Consider the following 19,826-nt stretch of genomic DNA (forward strand, 5'->3'; position numbering starts at 1 on the left):
TCTTACTACTTTCTCAGTCCACTACTTTCTCTCAACTAAGATTACCAGTAAGCTGGTAAACCCTAGAATGTTCTACAGCTGCTGACATCAGGAAACTTGCTTGAAGGGAGCTAGAGTCTGTCGCTTAGCTTGCGGGGGCCTAACCTTATCGATCCAGAGAATAAGACTGGGCCACAGCAGGGGACCAGGTCCCTGTCTGCAGCTGCTTTGGTCTCTCTGACAGGAACAACAATGACCATGCAGCCCCTGCCTGGAGGGCTGCTGATTACGATACCAATCAAGAGCAAACAGGGCCTTAGTGAAATTTTGTACCTAGGACCCCCGATTTCCAGCCACAGCACTGCTCCCTGGAGTCTGCTAGAACAACCACTGGGGAGCAGGCAGTCCAACGTCCACCGGTTTCACAGAGTTGTCCGAGCTGGACAAAGAGGATTTGGTCTCATAACCATTTCCGAGGCTACAGCATTATGTCGAGAAGGATGTTAAGGCCTCCCCTTGTCTTAGAAGAAAAAAGTGTTGTTTGGGGAGAACAGGGTAAAGAGGTGTATACGTTCCGAGGTATATGGAAAATGGAGCTGTGAAGGTTTGTCACTGGCATAGAAGGTGTGGGGGGAGGAAGAGACCGCATGCATGCCCGTCTTTACCATGGCTGCCCTTGGTCAACCCCTTTATTTTATCAAAGAATAACTGAAAAAAAAAAAAAAAGGAGACTGGAATGATTTCCTCACCCTAACCATGAGTGGTGGAGTGGGGACTAGAACCCAGGCCAGTGCCCTTGTGGGTGGGTCCCCAACAACACATCCTGAGCCACAGATAAACCTCATGGCATCTTTGCTTTCCCTTCTCTAAAATGCTGATCCTTCCCATCCCATCCAGAGTGGGAGAGGCCTGGAACCACCCGAGAGAGCTGCAGCAGCCACTGGGAGGGCCAGACAACCGTAATAACTTGGGGTTGCGCTGGGGGGGGGGTGGGTAGCTTTCCTCCCACACTCTGGATACAGGGGGATCTCCTACCTGCTGTGCAGTACCTCAGAGCTCTGCCCGCCAGGTTCCACCCTCAGGGTTTTGGCCCCCAACTCCAGCCTAGGGTGAAGTCCAGAAGGAAGGCAACGTACAAGCGCTTTAGGATGTGGAATCCAGCCTGCGTTTGAGTCCCGTGATCTCAAGCTAGTCCCCTCTGAGCCTGGGGCAGCAGACACCTCCCTCGAGGACCACATACTGAGTGCACGGCAGGCGCTCCATAAATATTCGTCAGTCAGACACAACAGGTTTTCTCTTCCCTCTGGGCTTTTACACATGCAGGGTCCTCTGTTTGGAACATTTCAACACTTTTCCTCATATACTGCCCACCTGATCTTCTGGGGGCACTCAACCTAGACTCTGTGTCCTTAGAGAAAGCATTCTCTGACTATTCTGAGGGGGCCAGGTACCTCTCTTCTGGGTGTCCACAGCAGTCTACACATAACCTGATATAGCACTGCTGCACTGGCCTATGGTCACCCATCTCCTGGACTAGAGCGTGACTTCCTTAAGGGCAAAGACCACAGATTATTCGTCTTTGCATCCCCAGTCCTGCCGCACAGGTAGCAGGCCCTCAGAGAATAACTCCTGCCTAACTTACTACATCAATGAGTTCGATTCCCTCCTCCTTCATTCATGACCACAGTAAAAGTCTCCAGGAGACAGACAAATAAAATCCCAGTTCTCAATAGAATGCCAAACCAAAGTGCGAGTCTTTTTTCAAAGTAGTGTAATTCTGGTTTAAAAACCAAGTCACCTGCATAGACATTTGGTTGCACACACTGACATCAATTGTAAAAAGGAATCCGAGGGTAAACAGTGTCCTACCATGAGAACTCACCACCCATACAGACTGGGTCGTCACCACCTGCTTCCCCAAATCCCATATGGCTAACACTGAATGGGTTTGTCCAGGTTTCACAGCTACATTTGATTTTGTGCTAGCAACAGGCAGGGGAGAAAGCTGCGCCAACCAGGATGCTATTTTTATGAACACTTCAGGATCTTCAAAAGAAGGGCAGACAGAGAATAATGTTCCTACCATCTTCCCTAGGTTGGGGCTGCCCTTCCTATGAAGGGTGGACACTTGGGGTCACCCGAGTAACTTCATCTTCTCTTCTGACCTATCTTTTCCCCAGTTTTATATCTCATTCTCAAAAAACGTTGGAGATGACTGTCATTGTTTTTTCAGGTCCTGTATCAAGGACTCTTATTAAAGAAGGGACATCCTAGTTGTGTGATCTTGGGCATGTGACTTTTATGCTTCTTGAGCTCAGTTCCCTTATCTATAAAATGGGGATAATAATGACCAAACTGGATTTTTGTGACTTTTTATTTCCATAATATATGTGGAGAACTTAGCCCAATACCTGCCACATAGTAGGTACACAGTAAATGAAAGATGTTTTTAACATAAGACCCAGAGAACGGCAAAGCTCTGAAAGGGGACTTTCAGGACCAGAAGGAAAGAGGACATTGGAGGTTCCGGGAACTATCGATGGAGAATCCAGAACTCTGCACAAGGGGCGATGGCCGTGGGGGACCTCTGAAATTTCTAGAGTCTGTAATTCTCCCAAGTTTGTCATTTTCTCCTGCGGTCTTACTTTACATCATTTGATCCTCCCAATGAAAAAGGCCCAAGTGCTTATTTAGGGGAGGCCATTCTGGGGGAGAGGAAAAAAACCTCTAGGAGACAGAGGAACAAGGTTTAGTAGAGAGACCAGATGGAATGTCTGGGGGCCAACAGGAATGAAAAGGGCATTTAGATTCAGAGATCCCTGCAGGTCTCATTCTGAGGAATTCTGCAACCCCTCCAACCCAAGAAGCCTGTTCTCCATTCCCTCCCTGTTGCTCCCAGAGCTCTGGCTCACGGTGCAAGCATACCAAGCATCACAAACTACGCCAGCTTGGGGAACACTCTGCCTGGACTCTGGGTGGTTCCATGACCCTGCCTGGTGTAACCTGACCCACACACCCAGTCAGCGGAATATTTAAAGGACACCTGATTCTTTCTGTGACAGGGTGGTTACCTTAAACCTCCAAAGACATGACTACAAAGAAGAGAATCCCAGTCTCTGGCCTCAGTCCATACACGAACAAGTCAAGTTGCCCGAATCTGGGTCAGAAGGGAAAGCCACTTTTCTGGGGCAGATGGAGAATTACTGCCCAAGAGTCTGTATCCACAAGGGCAATGGTTCTCAACCCTGGCCGGGGTACCAGGATCACTTGGGGAGCTTTAAAAAACACAGATGTTCAGTGCCGTCCTAGACCCACTAAATACTGCAGGGTAGGCTCCTGGGAATATGGACTCAAAGTGCCACAGGGGAGCGAGGTGTGAAGCCAAGGCCGAGTAACGCTTCATCAAACTATCTCGTTTTGAACTTCTGGGAAGTTATTAGGGTTCCACACAAGGAGACAAGAGAGCTCTTTCTTCCCTAAGTGGCAGCTGCCACCAGACCAGTCTGTTCCAGTTCGCTGGCTCTCTAAGAGGAGGGACTCAATCGGGAGGCAACCGCACCCAGCTGCCTAACTTTCCCAGGCCTTTCCAAAGGGTCCCATCCTCATCACCACAGAACTCTACAAAAATACACTTCTTGGGGTGCCTGGGTGGCTCAGTTGGTTAAGCGTCTGACTTCAGCTCAGCTCATGATCTCACGGTTTGTGGGTTTGAGCCCCACGTCAGGCTCTCTGCTGTCAGCATAGAGCCTGCTTCGGATACTCCGGCCCCTCCCTTGCTCTCTCTTGCGTGTACTTTCTCTTAGAAATAAACACTGAAATACAACAACAAAAAATTACATTTCTTACAGAAATTAGATTCATAATTAACTAACGTTTTTGGAGCACTTGTTTTGTGGCAGCTCGTGTACCAGACAACAGAAATTACAAGCCTGTGCGAGAGGCACATCACTCCCATTTGGGGTGCATTCCTGGAAAACTAATGTTCATCAGAGCTTTACCAACTCATTACAGCACAGTCCCCAGGGACAAGTCTTCCTGACACGGTGATCATTACTTGTGATCAACATACAAGTTGAGGTTTACTGACTGAGGTGTCTCCTCAATATTCTAACGGTGGATGTGGCTAGGCTGAGTGCATGACCTTGAATTTAACTGAGGCTTATCTCCTCCAGTTGTCAAAACATCTGGCTTGGATTTTTTTTTTTTTTTTGAGTAAAAATTTGGAATGCTTCATGAATTTGCATATGTCACCCTTGAGCAGGGACCATGCTAATCTTCTCTGTGTCGTTCTGTTGGTAGCATACGTGCTGAAGTGAGCACTCTAGCTTGTATTTTAGCCATAATAATAATAATTCCGTGTTTGCCTACTCTTTGGAAAACAATCAAACCATGTGCTGGGACTCAGAGAGCTGCAAACAAGGGGCCTTAGGAAAGTGTGCGGGCGCTTTTTGGTGGGCAGCATTAGCTTGACCTCAGCTACGTAGCTCTACCTGTATTGTCTCCACTTTTCCAGAGGATGAAACTGAGGCTCACAGAACTTCAGTAACCTGCCCAAACACACAGGATGGGGTAAGGATTGGACTCCAGGTCTGATTTCCAGACCAGTGCTTTTCTCTTAGCTCCCCTACAGTGACCCCACCAGCCCTTTTGGATGGTACAGTCACTTATGGGCATATTTACAGTGGTTGACAAGTCACATGCTGTTTTTATCAGCCACATGCAAAAACCATGGATTAAGAGGCAACAAAAGTTTAGGAGAACATAATCATAAAAGGAGCGAGGGCTCGCAGGGGCTGGGTGATTCGTCTAAGATCAAACAGCTAATAAGAGGTGGAGTCTATATTTGACCTTAGGGTCTGTAAGGTTCCAAAACAGGAGCTCTTTTTAACTGGCTAAAGGCATATGCATAGTGCAACAGAGAGGAAGTCACACGAGATAGGAGTCAGAAGCTGTGGGTTCCTGTCCCTGTTTCAATCCTTATTAGCTATTTCAGTTTGGACAAGTCCCCTGCCTTCTGTAAACTGAAAATGATGTCTCTCACCTACCTTTTGGGAAGTGGAAGATTAGAACGGACATAAAAGCATCCAAAAAATACTCTCCAAAAAAAAAAAAATAAGAGCCTAGGAACTCAGGTAAATCAGTCAGTAAGACATGGGTTTAAATTTCAACTCTGCCACTTACTGGCTGTGTGACCTTGGGCAAGTGATTTTTACCTCTCTTACACCTCAGTTTTCTCACTGGCAAATGGAACTAAATCAAGTACCTACCCCAAAAGTGATGAGAGCATCCGTGTGGACACATCCATTATGTGCTTGACACATAATACTCGATCAGTAAAAGTTATTGAGGGATAAAGAAAATGTAATGGCCTATATATATATGTGTATATATATAAAGTAGTGGGCTAATAGCTATATAATAATGTGACATATTAGATATACAAAATAATGGAATACTATTTAGCCATAAAAAAGAATGAAATCTTGCCACATGACACAACATGGATGCTGGGGGCATTATGCTAAATGAAATAATACAGAGAAAGACCATTACTGTATGATCTCACTTCCATGTGGAATCTAAACAAACGAACACCAACCTCATAGACACGGAGAACAGACTGGTGCTCAGGGATGTGTGTGTGTGTGTGTGTGTGTGTGTGTGTGTGTGTGTGTGGTGTGTAGGAGCCAAATGGGTGAACGGAGAACAGATTGGTGCTCAGGGATGTGTGTGTGTGTGTGTGTGCATGAGTGTGTGTGTGTGTGTGTGTGTGTGTGGTGTGTAGGAGCCAAATGGGTGAACGGAGTCAAAAGGTACCAACTTCTTGTTATAAAATAAGTCATGGGGATGTGATGTATAGCTTGCCAACGCGGTTAGTAATACTGCATGTTTGACAGGTGGTAAGAGACTGGATCTTGAAAGTTCTCATCACAAGGAAAAAAAATTCTGTCTTTATGTAAGGTGACATGTTAACTGGATTTAATGGGCAATCGTTTCGTAATACCTACAAATATCGAATCATTACGTTGTACACCTAAATCTAATCTAATACTGTATGTCAACTGCACCTCAAAAAAAAAAAAAAGTTAGCCACTATCGCCGTCATAATCAATGGTGCCTCTCTGGCCTTCAATTACCTGGACGCATCGACTTTCCGAGCTACCCATCGCGCCCCGGGCTTCGGTTTGGGTCCCGTTATTCTCTGCCTTCTTCCTCAGACCCGGTCCCTCCTTTCTCAGTCCCCCCTCTCCACGGCGCGTCTTAACCCCCTCCAGGAGCCCCTGTCCCCTTGCCCCGTTTCGGCGCCGTCTCTTACTCGACGACCTTGGCTGGGTCCCCGTGGTGCCCATAGACCAGCGCCCGGACCCGGGAGGGCTCGGCAGATGCGGAGTAGGGGGCGGCGGCAGACCAGCGGCGGCCCCAAGCGACGAGCACCTCACGCCAAAGCCGTGATCTGGTTCGCGCCCCCAACAGCGCGCCGCAACCCCACATGGCCCCTCAGTCAACTCTGAGCCGAACAGCGCGCCTACGTCATCTGCCTGCGTCCGCGCGCCTGCGCCCCGCCCCGCCCCGCCGCGTGACCACGCCCCTTGCTCATATTTTAAAAAAAGGCTGACCCCCTTCCTCCGCTGCCCGCGCGGTGGCGCTCCGGGAAACTGCACGGGTTGCGTGGGATGCGTGGTGGAGGTACGGAAGAGATTCGCGGAGACTCAGGGCCTGTCAAAGTTGTTCTCCCAACTAGCAGCGTCTGATGCCAGCCTGAAGCTGTGTCCACAGTCTGCGATTTGGTATTTGATTTGAGGAAAGTCATTTACCCTTCCCTGACCTCAGTTTTTCCTTCTCCCCACCGTTTATTGTGTGCTCGCTGTGCCAGATCTTTTAAAGCATCATCCGATTTATTTTTGCTACCTTGTAACACCATAGCGAAGCAATGTTTACTTTCCTACCACTGAATAGGGTAGACGTAAGTTGGTGTGGAGGCAAGAGAATTGGGCTCGGAGCTAGAAGATTTAGGTTCAACTCCTAGTCCTGCCGCCTTCTTAGCTTGGCCACCTTGGGCTAGTGTACAGTGGGGGACAATATACCTCCTTCAAGATTGTAGTGAGGATTGGATGAAACAAGAGGATGACGTTGTGAACGGCAGAACACGTTGTAAAATGCTACGTGTGTTCAGATAGAAAGGAGGGATCACAAGGAGGAGGCCCTCTCTCAAAATGCTCACAGTGTAGAAGGGATTTAGTGGGACAATGGAAGTGCCTTGTAAGAAGATGTAGCCCAGTAAAGACACTAGATCATATTTGTAGTGGAGGTGAGACGTGAACATAACTAAAACCTAAGTTGGAATAGTAGGAAGGAGGGCACTGTTGGAGTCTGAAGGAGAAAGGTACTCTGGAAGGAGCCAGGGTGGGGATGAGGGCTCTTGCAAGAGGCAGTATTGGAGCCTGTCCCACTCAAAATCTTCAGTGTGCACAAAAATCACCCGAAGGTCCTATCTCAAGCCTACTGAATTAGAATTTTGGGGACAAGTCCAGGAATCTACAATTCCTCCAAGCTTTCAAAGAATATTCTGATGTAGGTGGGCCAGGAAACTGGCTTAGACAAACACTGAGCCAGGGCTTTGAAGGATAAGGAAGAGCTCCTTTCTCTAGGTTTTATTGACCCAAAGCTTACCAGCTCAAAAGCCTTTTCTCCGAGGAAGAGAAGAGAGCAAAGTGCTGCGTTGAAAGCTGCAGGTGGTTGGATTCTGGCAAAACTGGCTTTGAGTTTTGGCTTTGCCATTTTCCAGCCATTTGATTTGGGACAAGTCACTTGGCCTCTCTGTGTATTCATTTCCTTATCCTTAAAGTGAAGGAAATAATAGTATCAGTTTCAAGGCTATTGTGAAGATCAAGTGAGATATTATTCACTTGAAGCATTTAGCACAATACTTGGCACATGAAAGTATTTGAAAAATGTTATTAGGTTATTGTGAAAATTAGCTGGGTAAAACACCCAGACTAGGATCTGGCTCATACTATGTACTTAAAAAATGTTTAAATCTGTTTTTATTATTAGAGAAAATAGATGTCCCATGATGGGGGAAAGACTTGGTCCCACAGTTGTATGGGAGTGCTCATGTGCACATACATGCACACACACACACACACACACACACACACACCTTACCTAGTTTTGCTTACCTTCTGTTTTCATTGAGACACAGAGGTCTACTTCTGTTGAAGACTCTCTAGGTGACAGTGAGCTGTTGACATTATCTTCTCTACCAAATTGGCTCCTGTGACTTCCCTGGGCAGCCTGGCTGGAAAGTCTGGAGAATCACAGCAGGTTTTCCTCTCGGAGGCTGGACTTAGTCCCCCTCTCCAACCCAATAGCCCCCACTTTCAGTCCAGGACATCAATTTTAACTTGAACTTTGAAAATAGCCTTCTTCCTGACTGATATCCTCCCCTCTCTCTTTCCCTCCCCTTTCCTTCTTTCTCAGGCCTCCAGAATGACTTGTTTAAATGATTTTATTTTCAAGTAATCTCTACACCCAATGTGGGGCTTGAACTTACAACCCTGAGATCAAGAGTTGCATGCTCTACTGACTGAGTCAGCCAGGCACCTCCAGAATGATTTACTTTTATTTTTTAATTAATTTTTTTAATGTTTATTTATTTTTGACAGAGAGAGAGAGAGAGCGAGAGAGAGCGCGAGCATGAGTGGGGGAGGGGCAGAGAGAGAGGGAGACACAGAATCTGAAACAGGCTCCAGGCTCTGAGCTGTCAGCACAGAGCTCGACACAGGGCTCAAGCTCACCAGCTGCGAGATCATGGCCTGAGCTCAAGTCGGACGCTCAACCGACTGAGCCACCCAGGCACCCCAGAATGATTTTTTTTTAAACAGAAAGATCAGACTTTGTCTTTCCCTTGGTTAAAGTCCTTCTATGACTCCTCAATAGTTAGGTAGATCCAGAAGTCACAGTTCTTTGTAGAACACCACAAACTATGGATATGTTAAACCGAAAACTGTAAAAAACCGAAACAAAATGAAACTGTGATTCTACGCTAACTCTCTCATTCTCTCGCACAACTGACATGTGCTAAAGTCTTTAGAAAAGTGTATGGAGGAAAAGCACCTTAAAACAAAGAAAATTCTATTCATTGTAATTAAGTTACCTTCTTGCAAATTGGAAAAAGATGACTATACTTTTAATTCAGTGGCAGAACCCCTCAGCTTGGCTTGAGGAACACTTGGGTTTCGCCAGGGGCATAGTTGGAGAACCACTGATTGAGGGGTTCAAGTCCAGTTTTCATGGCCCTGTATTCAATACCCTTTGCACTCTGAGTCCAACACTGTTTTTATCTCTTGCTATAAGACTATGCATAGCCAATGATCCAAGAGCACCCGATACCCACCGTTCCTAGCAATCCCATGTCTTGTGCCTTTATTCAGGTTGCTTCTTCTGTCTGAAATGCTCTTCCTGGCCTTGCCGACCTGGGAAACTACAGGGTCAGATATCATTTCTTGGATGTTGTTTTCCAACTCCCTAGGCTGCGTCAACCTCTGCTACCTTTGTGTTTTCTCTGAACTGGTGTTATGGCCTTTAGGACACAGTTGGTTATTTATTTACATGTCCACTTACCCCTCTGGCCAACAGGGGGTCATGGCTGGTGCATCTCCATGACACCAGCACCCAATATGGGCCTGGCCCAGTGTAGGTGTCATAAATATTCCATGAGTTGAAAGTCATTGAATTTCTTCACTGCCTGGCCCTGTCTGCGGTGCTGTCTCCTTTTCCCCTAGATTTGGGCAGGTCACTCCAGGCCACTTGTGGGTTTTAGAAGTCTGTGATCTTTTTCAAGTGAAGCAGAATGTTCTCTTTTTATCTGTCCACCTGTTGCTTGTGCTCTCCTCCTCCCTCCACGATAGTCTCTGCTCTACGTTCTTCTCCTGCACAAAGAGCAGATGGATGTGGAATTGGTTAAGTCTAGGCTTGAGTCCCGGGCCCACTATTTCCTGGCTTGATGATTTTGGACAAATGCCTTATACTTTTTGAACCTCAGTGTCCACATACAAAAAAAAAAAAAATGGAATCAATGGCAAACTCCTGTCATGAGGAGTCCTCTGAAAATAGCATCATCCTTGGTTGTTTCTTCTATTCACTGGATTTCTCTCCTTGAGTTTCTTGCTCTGGCTGGACCTTCCTGCCTCTCCCCTCTCCAGGATCTCTCTGTTTCTTCTCCATTGCCTTTTTCTTCTGTCTTTCTCCCTGTGGTTCTCTCTCTGCTTAATTCTCTCACCTTTCTCCTTGGCCCCTTCCCTAGCTCAGCATGGAGCTCATCAGGGCTCACAAGAGAGAGGGCTAAGAGCGCACAAGGCCTGTGCCCTGCCTCCTTCAGGCAACCTCCTTTGTTCCACGCTCATTGAGGAGCCAGCCTGCAGTGGAGGCAGGGCACAGGTAGGGCCTAGATAGACTTTGGACTCCTAGGCTCTGGCCTGGGTCACTGCCCACTAGTTAGATCCATCTGCCTATGGGGTCCTCTGTCTCCACTTGGCTCATTGGAAGACTTAAAAAAAAAAAGCAAGCAAGCTCAGGACCTTTTATTCTTCTATTTAATGCTCCAATAGCTTCTTACTGCTCTTAGGGTTTAATCCAAAGCCCCATAGTTTCTTGCATGATCTTCAGATCCTGCTGGCCTCTCTAGTTGCATCTGGCTCCCCTTCCCTCCCCACTCCATTCCAGCCACCCTGGCCTGGCTGTTCCTCAAACGCACCAGCTCCTGCAGGCTGTCCCCTCTGGCTGCGATATTCCTCCCCTACTGACTTGCTGGCTTCTTCCCTTACTTCAGGTCCCCGCTCAAATATCACTACATTGTTTCCCCAGGGAATCCCTCTCGGATCCCCTTAACTCAAGTAGGATCCCCCCTAATTATTTATCACAACATTCCCCCCACTTTCTTTAGAGTGCACATCTCAGATTGTAATTACGTATTTATTTGCATTTTTGCTGTTGGTCTTTTCCCTGAGAGTGTAAATTTCATGAGGGCAAAGACCGTGTCTGTATTCATTCTTATCCATTCAGTATTTTTTGAGCGTCAGTATGTTTTGAACATCAACTACATGTCAGACACCCCCCCCCACCCCCACTGTTTATCCCTCCACTTCTCTGGCACATCTCTGTCTCATACCAGGAGTAATAGTTTATCACTGTCTCATGTACCAGAGCATTTGCTTGTTTGGCTGTTTATTTTTCTTGTTTTCCTACTGGAATGCAAGCTCTATGAGGGTAGGAATTTTTGTCTGTTTTCTATTTCCACCTTGGCTTATAGGAATTGTTGAACAAACAAATCACTACCTGGTGTTTGTTAATTTGCTCCAGATGTGAGGCAGATCTCAGCCTCCATTCAAGTTAAACCAGATGGCCTTGATTCAGTTCCCGGTGCCACTACATAATAATGCACAACCTTGGAAAAGTCACCTCTCTGTAACTCAATTTCCTCAACTATATAATGGGAATAATAAACAACAGTGGGGAGAATTAAGTGACCCTCTGTGGGTAAGGCATATAGAAGGTGCATGGTCTTACATAATAATGGACAACTAGTTTGTGGTCATTGTACAGGGCCTGTACTGGGTAGAGGCCCAAATATACTTAACCTTTGTAGCCAGAGGTAGACTGGGACCAAGGAGAATTAGTGAGAAGGTGGACTTCGTGTCATGAAAAGTAAAAACTTTCTAAAAGCCAGCATTGTAAGGAGAAATAGATGAATTCTCTTCCATAATTAGAGATTTCAACACCCCTCCATCAGAAATGGACAGAACCAGCAGGCAGAAAATCAGTGAGGACATAGTTGAGCTCAACACCATCAATCAAGTGGATATAATGGACATCCATAGACTATGCCATCCAACAACAGCAGAATACACATTCCTCTCAATCTCACATGGGATAGTCACCAAAATAGACCACATTCTGGGCCATGAAACACATCTTAACTTTAAAAGACTAGGATTCATACAGTGTCCGCCCTCAGAGTGTGGTGGAATTAAACTAGAAATCGATAACAGAAAGGTAGCTTGAAAACCCCAAACAACTTGGAGATTAAATAACACATGGATCAAAGAAGAAATGTCGAGAAACAACAACGACAACAACACATTTTAGACTTGATGAAATTGAAAACACAACTTCTAAAAATTTATGGGATGCAGCAAAAGCAGTGCTTAGAGGGAAATTTATAGCACTGAATGCATCTATAGAAAGGAAGAAAGATCTAAAATCATTCACCTAAACTTCCACCTTAGGAAATAGGAAAAAAAGAAAAAAGCACATTAAATCCAAAAGAAGCACAAGAAAAAAAAATTAGAGCAGAAATCAGTTGCCTTGAAAACAGGAGATCAAAAGAGAAGTTGGTTCTTTGAAAAGATCAATAAATCAATAAACCTCTAATCAGGCTAAGAAGAGAGAGGACATAAATTACTAATAGAAATGAAAGAGGGGACATCACTACAGATCCCATGGACATTAAAAAGATAATAAAGGAATGTTATGAACAGCTTTAAAAGCCAACGTTTCCAAAGACCCAACCACCTGTTTTTGGTTGGTGACGAGCACCCTGTCCTTGGAGGTATGCGTGAATGTGCATTTGGAGGGGTGTAGGTAAGGAGGGGATTCAAGCATCGGAGGGGACAGAGAAGCAGGGTGTCTTTAGGTTTCTGTCCCGGAGAGAGCTGTGCCAGAGCAAAGTGTGGGCAGCGAGCGTGCTGGCTTGAGAATGTCGGTGCTGTGGGTGTAGAGGCGGGGTGGTCCTCCACGTTCCGGACCTCCTAAAGGGGGCGCCGGCGTGGGGGAGGGGTGCGTCCAGGCCGCGGGAGACCTGACCGGCTGCGCGCGCGGCTGCCAGCAGGGGGCGCCGCGAGACCGCGGAACCCGCGGCGGGGCCTGACGTCAGCGCCCCGCTTGTTTGGGCTCCCGCTCTGGACTCGGCGCCAGTCCCGCTCCGCGCCGCGCCGCTTCGCTCCGGCTCCGGCTCGCCTCGGGCTGGGCTCGGCTCGGGCTCCGGCGGCGGCAACCCCGTGCCGGGCCCCGGGGCAAGCGGCGGGGCACCATGGCCCGCGCCCAGGCTCTCGTCCTGGCGCTCACCTTCCAGCTCTGCGCGCCCGAGACCGAGACTCCGGCAGGTAAGCGCTCGTCCGTCCGACCAAGCTTGCCCCGCGGAGCCCCCGGGGCCCGTGGCGTAGCTCTCAAGAAAGTGTAAGTGTTGGGTGACCGAACGTTCCCGAGCCTGCTCCTTGTGTGTGTCTGAGTGTTGGATGTGCGATCGGCTGCTCAGGGTCTTGTGTGCCTGCGAATGTTGTGTGTCCGTGAGTTATGTGTGCACGCGAAGGTGCTGTGTGTGTTGTGCGTCTACGAGTGTGTTCGGGTGAATGTTGTGTGCATCGAGGCTTTGGGTGTGCGCTGAGTGTCTTGTGTGCCTGCCAGTGTGTAGTGTTTGTGCGGCCAAGTAGGTTGTGTGTGTGTGTGTGTGAGTTTGGTTGTGTGGCCGGAGTTGTATCTGCGAATGTGTTGCATTTGTTTGCATTTCGTGTGCCTTAGCAGAGAGTGATTCTCTCGTATGTCCACGAATGTGTTGTGTGTGTTATGCGTGTGACCGGGGGTGCTCTGTAGATCCTGCCCGCGTGTGGATCAGGGAACGCGTGTGTGGTGTGTGTGCTTGTGAGGTCCGTGTACGTGTGTGAAGGCGTGGGAACGGGTCCGGAACGTGTGTCCGTGCGCTGTGTGCGCGATGTGTACGTGTGGGAGTGTCTGGGGTTGGTGGTGTGCGCCACCGGGGGTTGCGTGGGTCCGAGTGAATGCCAAGTGTGCCGGGAATGCGCGTGTAGGAGCGGGTCTGGAGCGGATGTGAGTGTGTGTGTCCGTGCGTGCTGGCTGCGTGTCCAGGAATGTTGCGAGTGTGGTGCGCGCCTGGGCGGTGGCCGAGTGTGTGCCCGGGGCCCGGGGCCGCTCGAGGGGGCGGTGTCAGGATGTGTGTGTGTGTGTGTGTGTGTGTGCGTGCGCGCGCGTGTGTGGCGTGCGGGCCCCGAACAAGTTGTCGCGGCTGCGCCCCCTCCGCCCCGGGGTCGGGCCGGGCCTGAGGCTCGCGAGGGAGGAAGGGGGCCCCGCGGCCGCCGACTCCGACATGTCGGGCTGTTTGTTGTTTCGCAAGTTCTGCGCGGCGCTGGCGGCCGGGCTGCTCCGAGGCGGCTCCGGGGCCGCGGGGCGCCCCGGCCGGTGGCGCTGAAGGGCCGGGCGCTGGAGGCGGTCGCCCGGGGCCGCGGGGCGCGCCGGGGCCGGCGGGCGGGCGCTCCTGCGGGGCTCGGCCGCGGCCGCACCGGGCCGGCCGTGGAGGGGGCGGCGCGCGGCGGCCGCTGTGGCCGGGCGGGGCTGCGACGTCCCGGCTCGGGCAGGGCCTGGCCCTCGGCCGCGGGACGGCGCCCCCTCCTGTGGCGCGCGGGAGGCGCCGCGGACACCGGGGTCTCTCGGGACACTCCCCGGGTCGACTCCGCAACTTTGTGCGGCCTCCCCGCGGGCCGGGCCCGCGGTGTGTGTGTGTGTGTGTGTGTGTGTGTGTGTGTACGTGTGTGAGCGTGTGTCTCCGTGCTTCTAACTGCTGTGTGGTCGCGGGGGTCTCTGGGCGTGTGCGTGTGAGTGTATGTGTGTGTGTTCGCGTATCTGAATGTGTGTATCCGGGGCTTGTGTGTGTGTGTCCGCGTGTGCTGTGGACCGTGTGGATGGTGTGTCGGCTGTGTGCGTGTGTCTGACTACCTCTCCCCCCCCCACCCCCCCACCGCGCGCCTCCATATCCCTCCCTGGGGCCCGGGATTCCAGACTGTGGCCCTCTCCCGCGGAGTTGTGCCCGACACGTCCCCTGGGGCATCCCTTTCCCGCGGCCTCATCCTGTCAGCCACCGTTTGGGTGGCTCCAGCCCGGTACCCAGGGCGCTGAGTAACGGGGAGACGCCCCAGCAGAGATCAGAGCCAAGGCACGTGCCAGGCCACCTCTGCCCCAGGGAGACTCCTCCTGGCCTCAGGCCTCCGAGAACTGGTCTCCCCGGGATCGAGTTCGGGCCTCTCCGGCGGAGCTCTTTTGGCTCCCGCAGTCGCTTTTGCCTTTGGCTCCCTCCCAGCTGGGGCCTGGCTTCCTCTACCCCCCTCAACCCCTCCCCCACCCTGAGATCAAACCAGAGGGATACTACCGGGCTCCCCCACCCCCTACCACTTCGCCTTGATTCCAAGAGCCCTCCTGTGCCTTACCTCCTGCCAGCAGCGGGTTGGGGGTGGTCAAGAACTGAAGTTTGGGATGGGAGTGAGACCTTGAGCAAGTTACTTCCATTTGGGGAGTCTGTTTCCTCATCTGCCTTCCGGGCATCATAATAACGGTACTTGGTAGATCTGCCCTTGCCCCCCACCTAGGTAAAGTCAGCCCAGCTCCCTGAATGCCTCCTGAGTCCCTTGCCCCACCGAGGGTGGGTGTGTGATGTCTCCCAGTCATGCAAATCTGGCAATAATTTATTCCTCTGTGTTCTAGCTCATTTTGTCCTTTTGGTTGCTGGGGTTGTGGACAGCAGGAATGAGGGAGAGGCTGCCCGGTGGTTTCAGGTTGGGCAATAAAGGCTTGTCTGAGCAGCTGGCCCTTCTCCCTGGGGTGGGGGGAGGAGACTCGTCAGGAGGTGGTGAGTGTGGCCAGAGTGGGGGTGCTGAGCTCCTTGGCTGCCCCCTGCCCAGATCAAGTGTCAGCGAAAACTCAGGGTCGGCACCTGCTTGCTTGTGCTAAGCTAGGTGGCCATTTCATGCAGGTGCGGCTTAGCTAGAGTTGCTAGGGGTGCCTTGTGCCCCCCCTCCTCCCTCAGTCCCCTTCTGTCCTCTAAGCTGTACTTCCTCCCCAGAATTCTCTAATTCCACCTCTTCTCCTGGTGAACTCCTGCCTTTCCTTCAGGTCTCAGCTTAGATATCATCTCCTCCCTGAAGCCTTCCTTGGTTACTCCCTGTTCTAGCCCGGGAAGGGAGAGTGGGGGTTGATTCGATTGTTTCAAAGCATTGTAATTATTGTAATTACAGTTTATTGGTCCTTTGTCTCTTACAGACTGTGAGCTCTGTGAGGACGGAGACTGGGTATTTAGTATTTAGAATCCTTAGTGCCAGGTACAAGTCCTGGCCCACTGTTGCTGAATGAATAAATCTATGTTGTAAGAAAGAATGAGTGAGGTCCAGTGGGTCAAGTTCTGAGCTGGAGAAGCCAGACGGGGGCGCACTGACTCCATTGAAAGTAGAGATTAAAGAACTAGGTTTTCCCTCCAGGAATCTGGAAAATTCTGCCGGGGGATGGTGTTGTGTGTGAAAAGGCCACGTAGAGAGTCCTCTGGGAGCTGTGAGTTGGGGAGGTTGAGGCCCTGGCAGAGACTGAAGGGAGCGGTCTCCTGCCTGCCAGCCCCTCCCCCCAGCTTCCAGCCCAGTCTCCAAACCCACCCTCCCCCCCAGCAGCTGGCTGGGCCTGTCCAGCCCCCAGGCTCAGCCTTTGTGCCCGAGGCCTCGGCAGGTGGTGAGAAGCTTGGGGTCCCAACCGTCAGTTTGAGCTGAGCGTCTCTGGAGGAGGGAGGGCAGGCCCCGCATCAGGAGGGGGAGACTCCCTCAGTTCTCTGTCCCAGATCTAGGAGTGGGCAGATGGGGTCACAGCCGGTGTCTTGGCTGTTGGTGAGCTCCAGAGAAGGGAGGAGGGCTACTCCTGGTGGTAACCCCTGCAGGTGGGGTTGTGGGAGGCTGGCCCAGGTGTGTGCAGGTGTGATCCTGGCATCTGGGCAGTCAGAGTGGGGTGAGGGGTGTGTGTGTGTGTGTGTGTGTGTGTGTGTGTGTGTGTGTGTGTGTATGTGTGTGTGTGTGTGATTGTATAATTGTAGCCTGGGGCACAGAACATATGTGTGGCTTGTCAGGCTGTCTAGCCATCTGGTTACCCTGTGTGGCAGGATCTGACTTTGGAATAGGGAGGTGACCAGCTATTTGGATCCCTGGGGAGCCTGCTGCTAGGGGGTCTTGGTATCTAAGTGTCAGATTCCTGGAGTTTGGGAGCAGACCTCTTTGGGTGGGTGGTATCTCACTATCTAGGTGTGGGTATCCCAATACCAGCGTGTGGGAGGCTCAGAGCGTGCCAACCTAAGGATGTCCCAGTGTCTCTGCATCCAAAGGTGGGTATATCCGGGTGTCTGGGAGTCCTCAGGTTAATGGGTGTTCGAGGAAGGGGGCACCTACCTCTGTGTTGGGGTTGGGGGGCTGTCTCAGTACGTGGGCGTCTGAGTGTTGGGTTCCCGAGTATCTGGATGTCAAAGTGTGGGGGTATCTGTGCCCAGGAACAGGGTACCCATGCATTGGAGTATCTAGGTGTTTGTGAGTCTGGGTGTGGGGTGCCCTGTTGTAGGCGTGTCTGTATGTTTAGGTGTGTCTGTCTCCAGGAAAGGGGTGTGCATGTGTTGGGTAGGGAGTGTCCCGGTGACTGTGTGCAGCTGTGATCAGGGACTGAGGCTTGCCTCCCAATCTCCCTTCAGACCCCAAGGCCAGGAGCCTCTGGAGAAGGCTCCAGTGGTTCTGCTTCTTCATCGTTAGTCAGTCTACAGCTGACTTTCCAGAGAACTTCCTACAATAGAACTTCTGACAGTGATGGAAATGTTTTCTACCTGCACTTTCCAATACGGCGGCCGCTTATTTGCACGTGGTTATTAAAGTTAAAGTGGCTAAAATTCACGAAAATAGAAAACCAATCCCTCGGCCACACTTGGCAGATCTCACATTCTCAAGAATCTTGCGTTTTGCGTGGCCACCGGCTTGGTGGGTGCAGATAGTGAACATTTCTATCAGAGCAGAAAGTTCTATGGACAGTGCTGTCCTGGAGGTGTGAGGCCTGGCCACCTCAGGGAGTGGAATTGGTCTGGCCGAACCACCACTCAGCAGCCATTGCAGAAGGTTTTGTTGAATCCGTGTTTGCTTCCTCCCAGCCCATCATTTCGTGCTGGACTGTTGAAGTAGCCCCCTTCTTGGTCTCCATTCTGCCATCAACTCCCCAGTGCTGCTGGCGCCTGTGACCTGAATGATCTCTAGCAGGCAGGCAGAGGATGCTGCCACTCCCTTGCCCCAAGCTGAAGGGTCTCCAGCCTTTGTCTAGGGTACAAAACCCAAATCTATATGATGCAGACCCTGCTTTCTGGAATAGTTTCGTGTTTATGCCTCTCCTCCGCTGACCACATTTCTCCTTGTCCCCTTACGATCCAGGATCACCAGGCCAGTGCTGATCCCAGAACCTGCAGGGCCCTTTCACAGCCCTCTGCCTTTGCACAAGCCGTGCCTCCTGCAGGAAATGCCCTCCGTGCCCTTCTCACCTCGTGGGGGCCTGCTGACTTGCTCAGCCTCAGAGTCCAGCTCTGTCACTCCCCCAGGGAAGCCTTCCCGGACCCTATCCCTCTGCACAGTTTTTCAGATTTCTCCCTTAATGCACGTATGACCACACGCTGAGTTGTTCTCCATCTTCTTTGCCTACCAGGCCAGAAGCCCCCTGAGGGCTGGGCTGGGTCTTTGTCATTTTTTGTCCCCAGGACTTTGTATGTGGCTGGTGCCCACTCAGTGTTTGCATTGTGAAACCTTGGGTGTGCAGGGAAGGCTTGGAGCGGGTGGAGTGTGGAGCTGGGGCTCCTGAGGGCAGCCATGGATGGGGGCCAGTGTGCCCTCTTGGCTTGCCCCAGGCAGGGCGGCCACTGCCTGCAGAATGGCTGGGGGAGGACTCATGAGGTGGACAGCCCAGAAGAGGCTGTTGCTGTCTGACTCTGGAAGTCTTGGGCACATTCCCAGGGTGCGGATCCCACAACCTAGTGGTGAATCAGAAGGGATGTGGAGAATGGGACTCAGAGGGTTCCTGAGACTGTGGAGTGGAGTATAGAAGCTGGGTGGAAGGACTGGGTTGGGGAAATTGGGGGAAGGGTGTGGTTGGGGATATTTGATGGCCAAGATCACAGTTGAGGGCAGAGTGACAGCTGGGACAATGGGGATGGAAGATGGCTATCCATGAAGATGTATCTGGGGGCTGGGGACAGCTGGGGCTGAGGGAACAGGTGGTAGGGGGACAGCTGAGAGTTGGGGGACAGATGGAAGATGGAGAGAACAGGAGGGCATGGGACAGTTGGGGGATAAGAGGCGACCACTGCGAGGTGTCAGAAACCTGTGTAGGGGTACCTGGGTGGCTCAGTCGGTTAAGCATCTGACCCTTGATTTCAGCTCGGGTCATGATCTCATGGTTTGTGAGTTCGAGCCCTGTGTCAGGCTCTGTGCTGACAGTGAGGAGCCTGCTTGGGATTCTCTGTCTCCCTCTCTCTGTCTCTGATCCTCTTCCCTACTCTCTCTCTCTCCCTCTCAAAAAAATAAAAAAATAAAACTTAGAAAAAAAAAAAAGAAACCTGTGTGGACAAGGATAGGTGGGTCTTAGCTGAGCGGAGGTACGTGGCTCAGAATGCACGTACGTGTGTTTACGTGTATGTACGTGTCGTGCACGTGCATAAGTATGTGTTTTACCTAGAGTGTGGTTAAGAGCACGGGTTCTGGGTTCTGATCCCAGCTCCCGCCGTCACTAACTGTGTAATACTTGGGCAAGTTGCTTGACCTTTCTGGGCGTTTAGTGAGATCGGGATAATTATAGAACACGCCGCATGGAGTTGCCATGAGGATCTATTTTATCGACGTAGGTATATAGTTAGAACAGGGCCTGTCACGTAGTAAGCACGGTGGAAGTGATAACGATTATTAAGCACGTGTGTGTGTGTGTGTGTGTGTGTGTGTGTGTGTGTGTGTGTG

The 19,826-nt window shown here is 50.8% G+C and overlaps 2 protein-coding genes and 1 non-coding gene across 13 annotated transcripts in view; 1 reads left to right on the forward strand and 2 right to left on the reverse strand.

The window, feature by feature from the left end:
- Positions 1 to 6,519, reverse strand: part of MECR (mitochondrial trans-2-enoyl-CoA reductase) — a 37,060-nt gene extending 30,541 nt beyond the window's left edge. For 2 of the 5 annotated variants that reach the window (XM_019836524.3, XM_045035424.1), the window contains exon 1: positions 6,296 to 6,433. Coding sequence is in view for 2 of the 5 variants with exons in the window: in XM_003989787.6 (XP_003989836.2) it covers positions 6,296 to 6,471 (176 nt within the window). In the remaining 3 variants the exon portion in view is untranslated. Of the gene's footprint in view, positions 1 to 6,116; positions 6,136 to 6,295 lie in introns of those variants that run through there. The other 3 variants (XM_003989787.6, XM_045035425.1, XM_019836522.3) reach the window with 3 other exon arrangements.
- Positions 4,194 to 4,299, reverse strand: LOC111562069. The gene has a single exon (XR_002745128.2). It is a non-coding gene; the product is annotated as a U6 spliceosomal RNA (small nuclear RNA).
- Positions 6,520 to 6,638: 119 nt separating the features above from the next.
- PTPRU (protein tyrosine phosphatase receptor type U) overlaps positions 6,639 to 19,826 on the forward strand; it is an 86,260-nt gene continuing 73,072 nt past the window's right edge. For 4 of the 7 annotated variants that reach the window (XM_045035400.1, XM_045035401.1, XM_045035402.1 and 1 more), the window contains exon 1: positions 12,944 to 13,142. In XM_045035400.1, coding sequence (XP_044891335.1) covers positions 13,070 to 13,142 — 73 coding nt within the window. In that variant the 5' untranslated portion in view covers positions 12,944 to 13,069. Of the gene's footprint in view, positions 6,667 to 12,942; positions 13,143 to 16,911; positions 17,180 to 19,826 lie in introns of those variants that run through there. The other 3 variants (XM_045035404.1, XR_006584098.1, XM_045035405.1) reach the window with 3 other exon arrangements.

This window comes from Felis catus, chromosome C1 (genome assembly GCF_018350175.1).
Source record: "Felis catus isolate Fca126 chromosome C1, F.catus_Fca126_mat1.0, whole genome shotgun sequence".
Lineage (NCBI taxonomy): Eukaryota > Metazoa > Chordata > Mammalia > Carnivora > Felidae > Felis > Felis catus.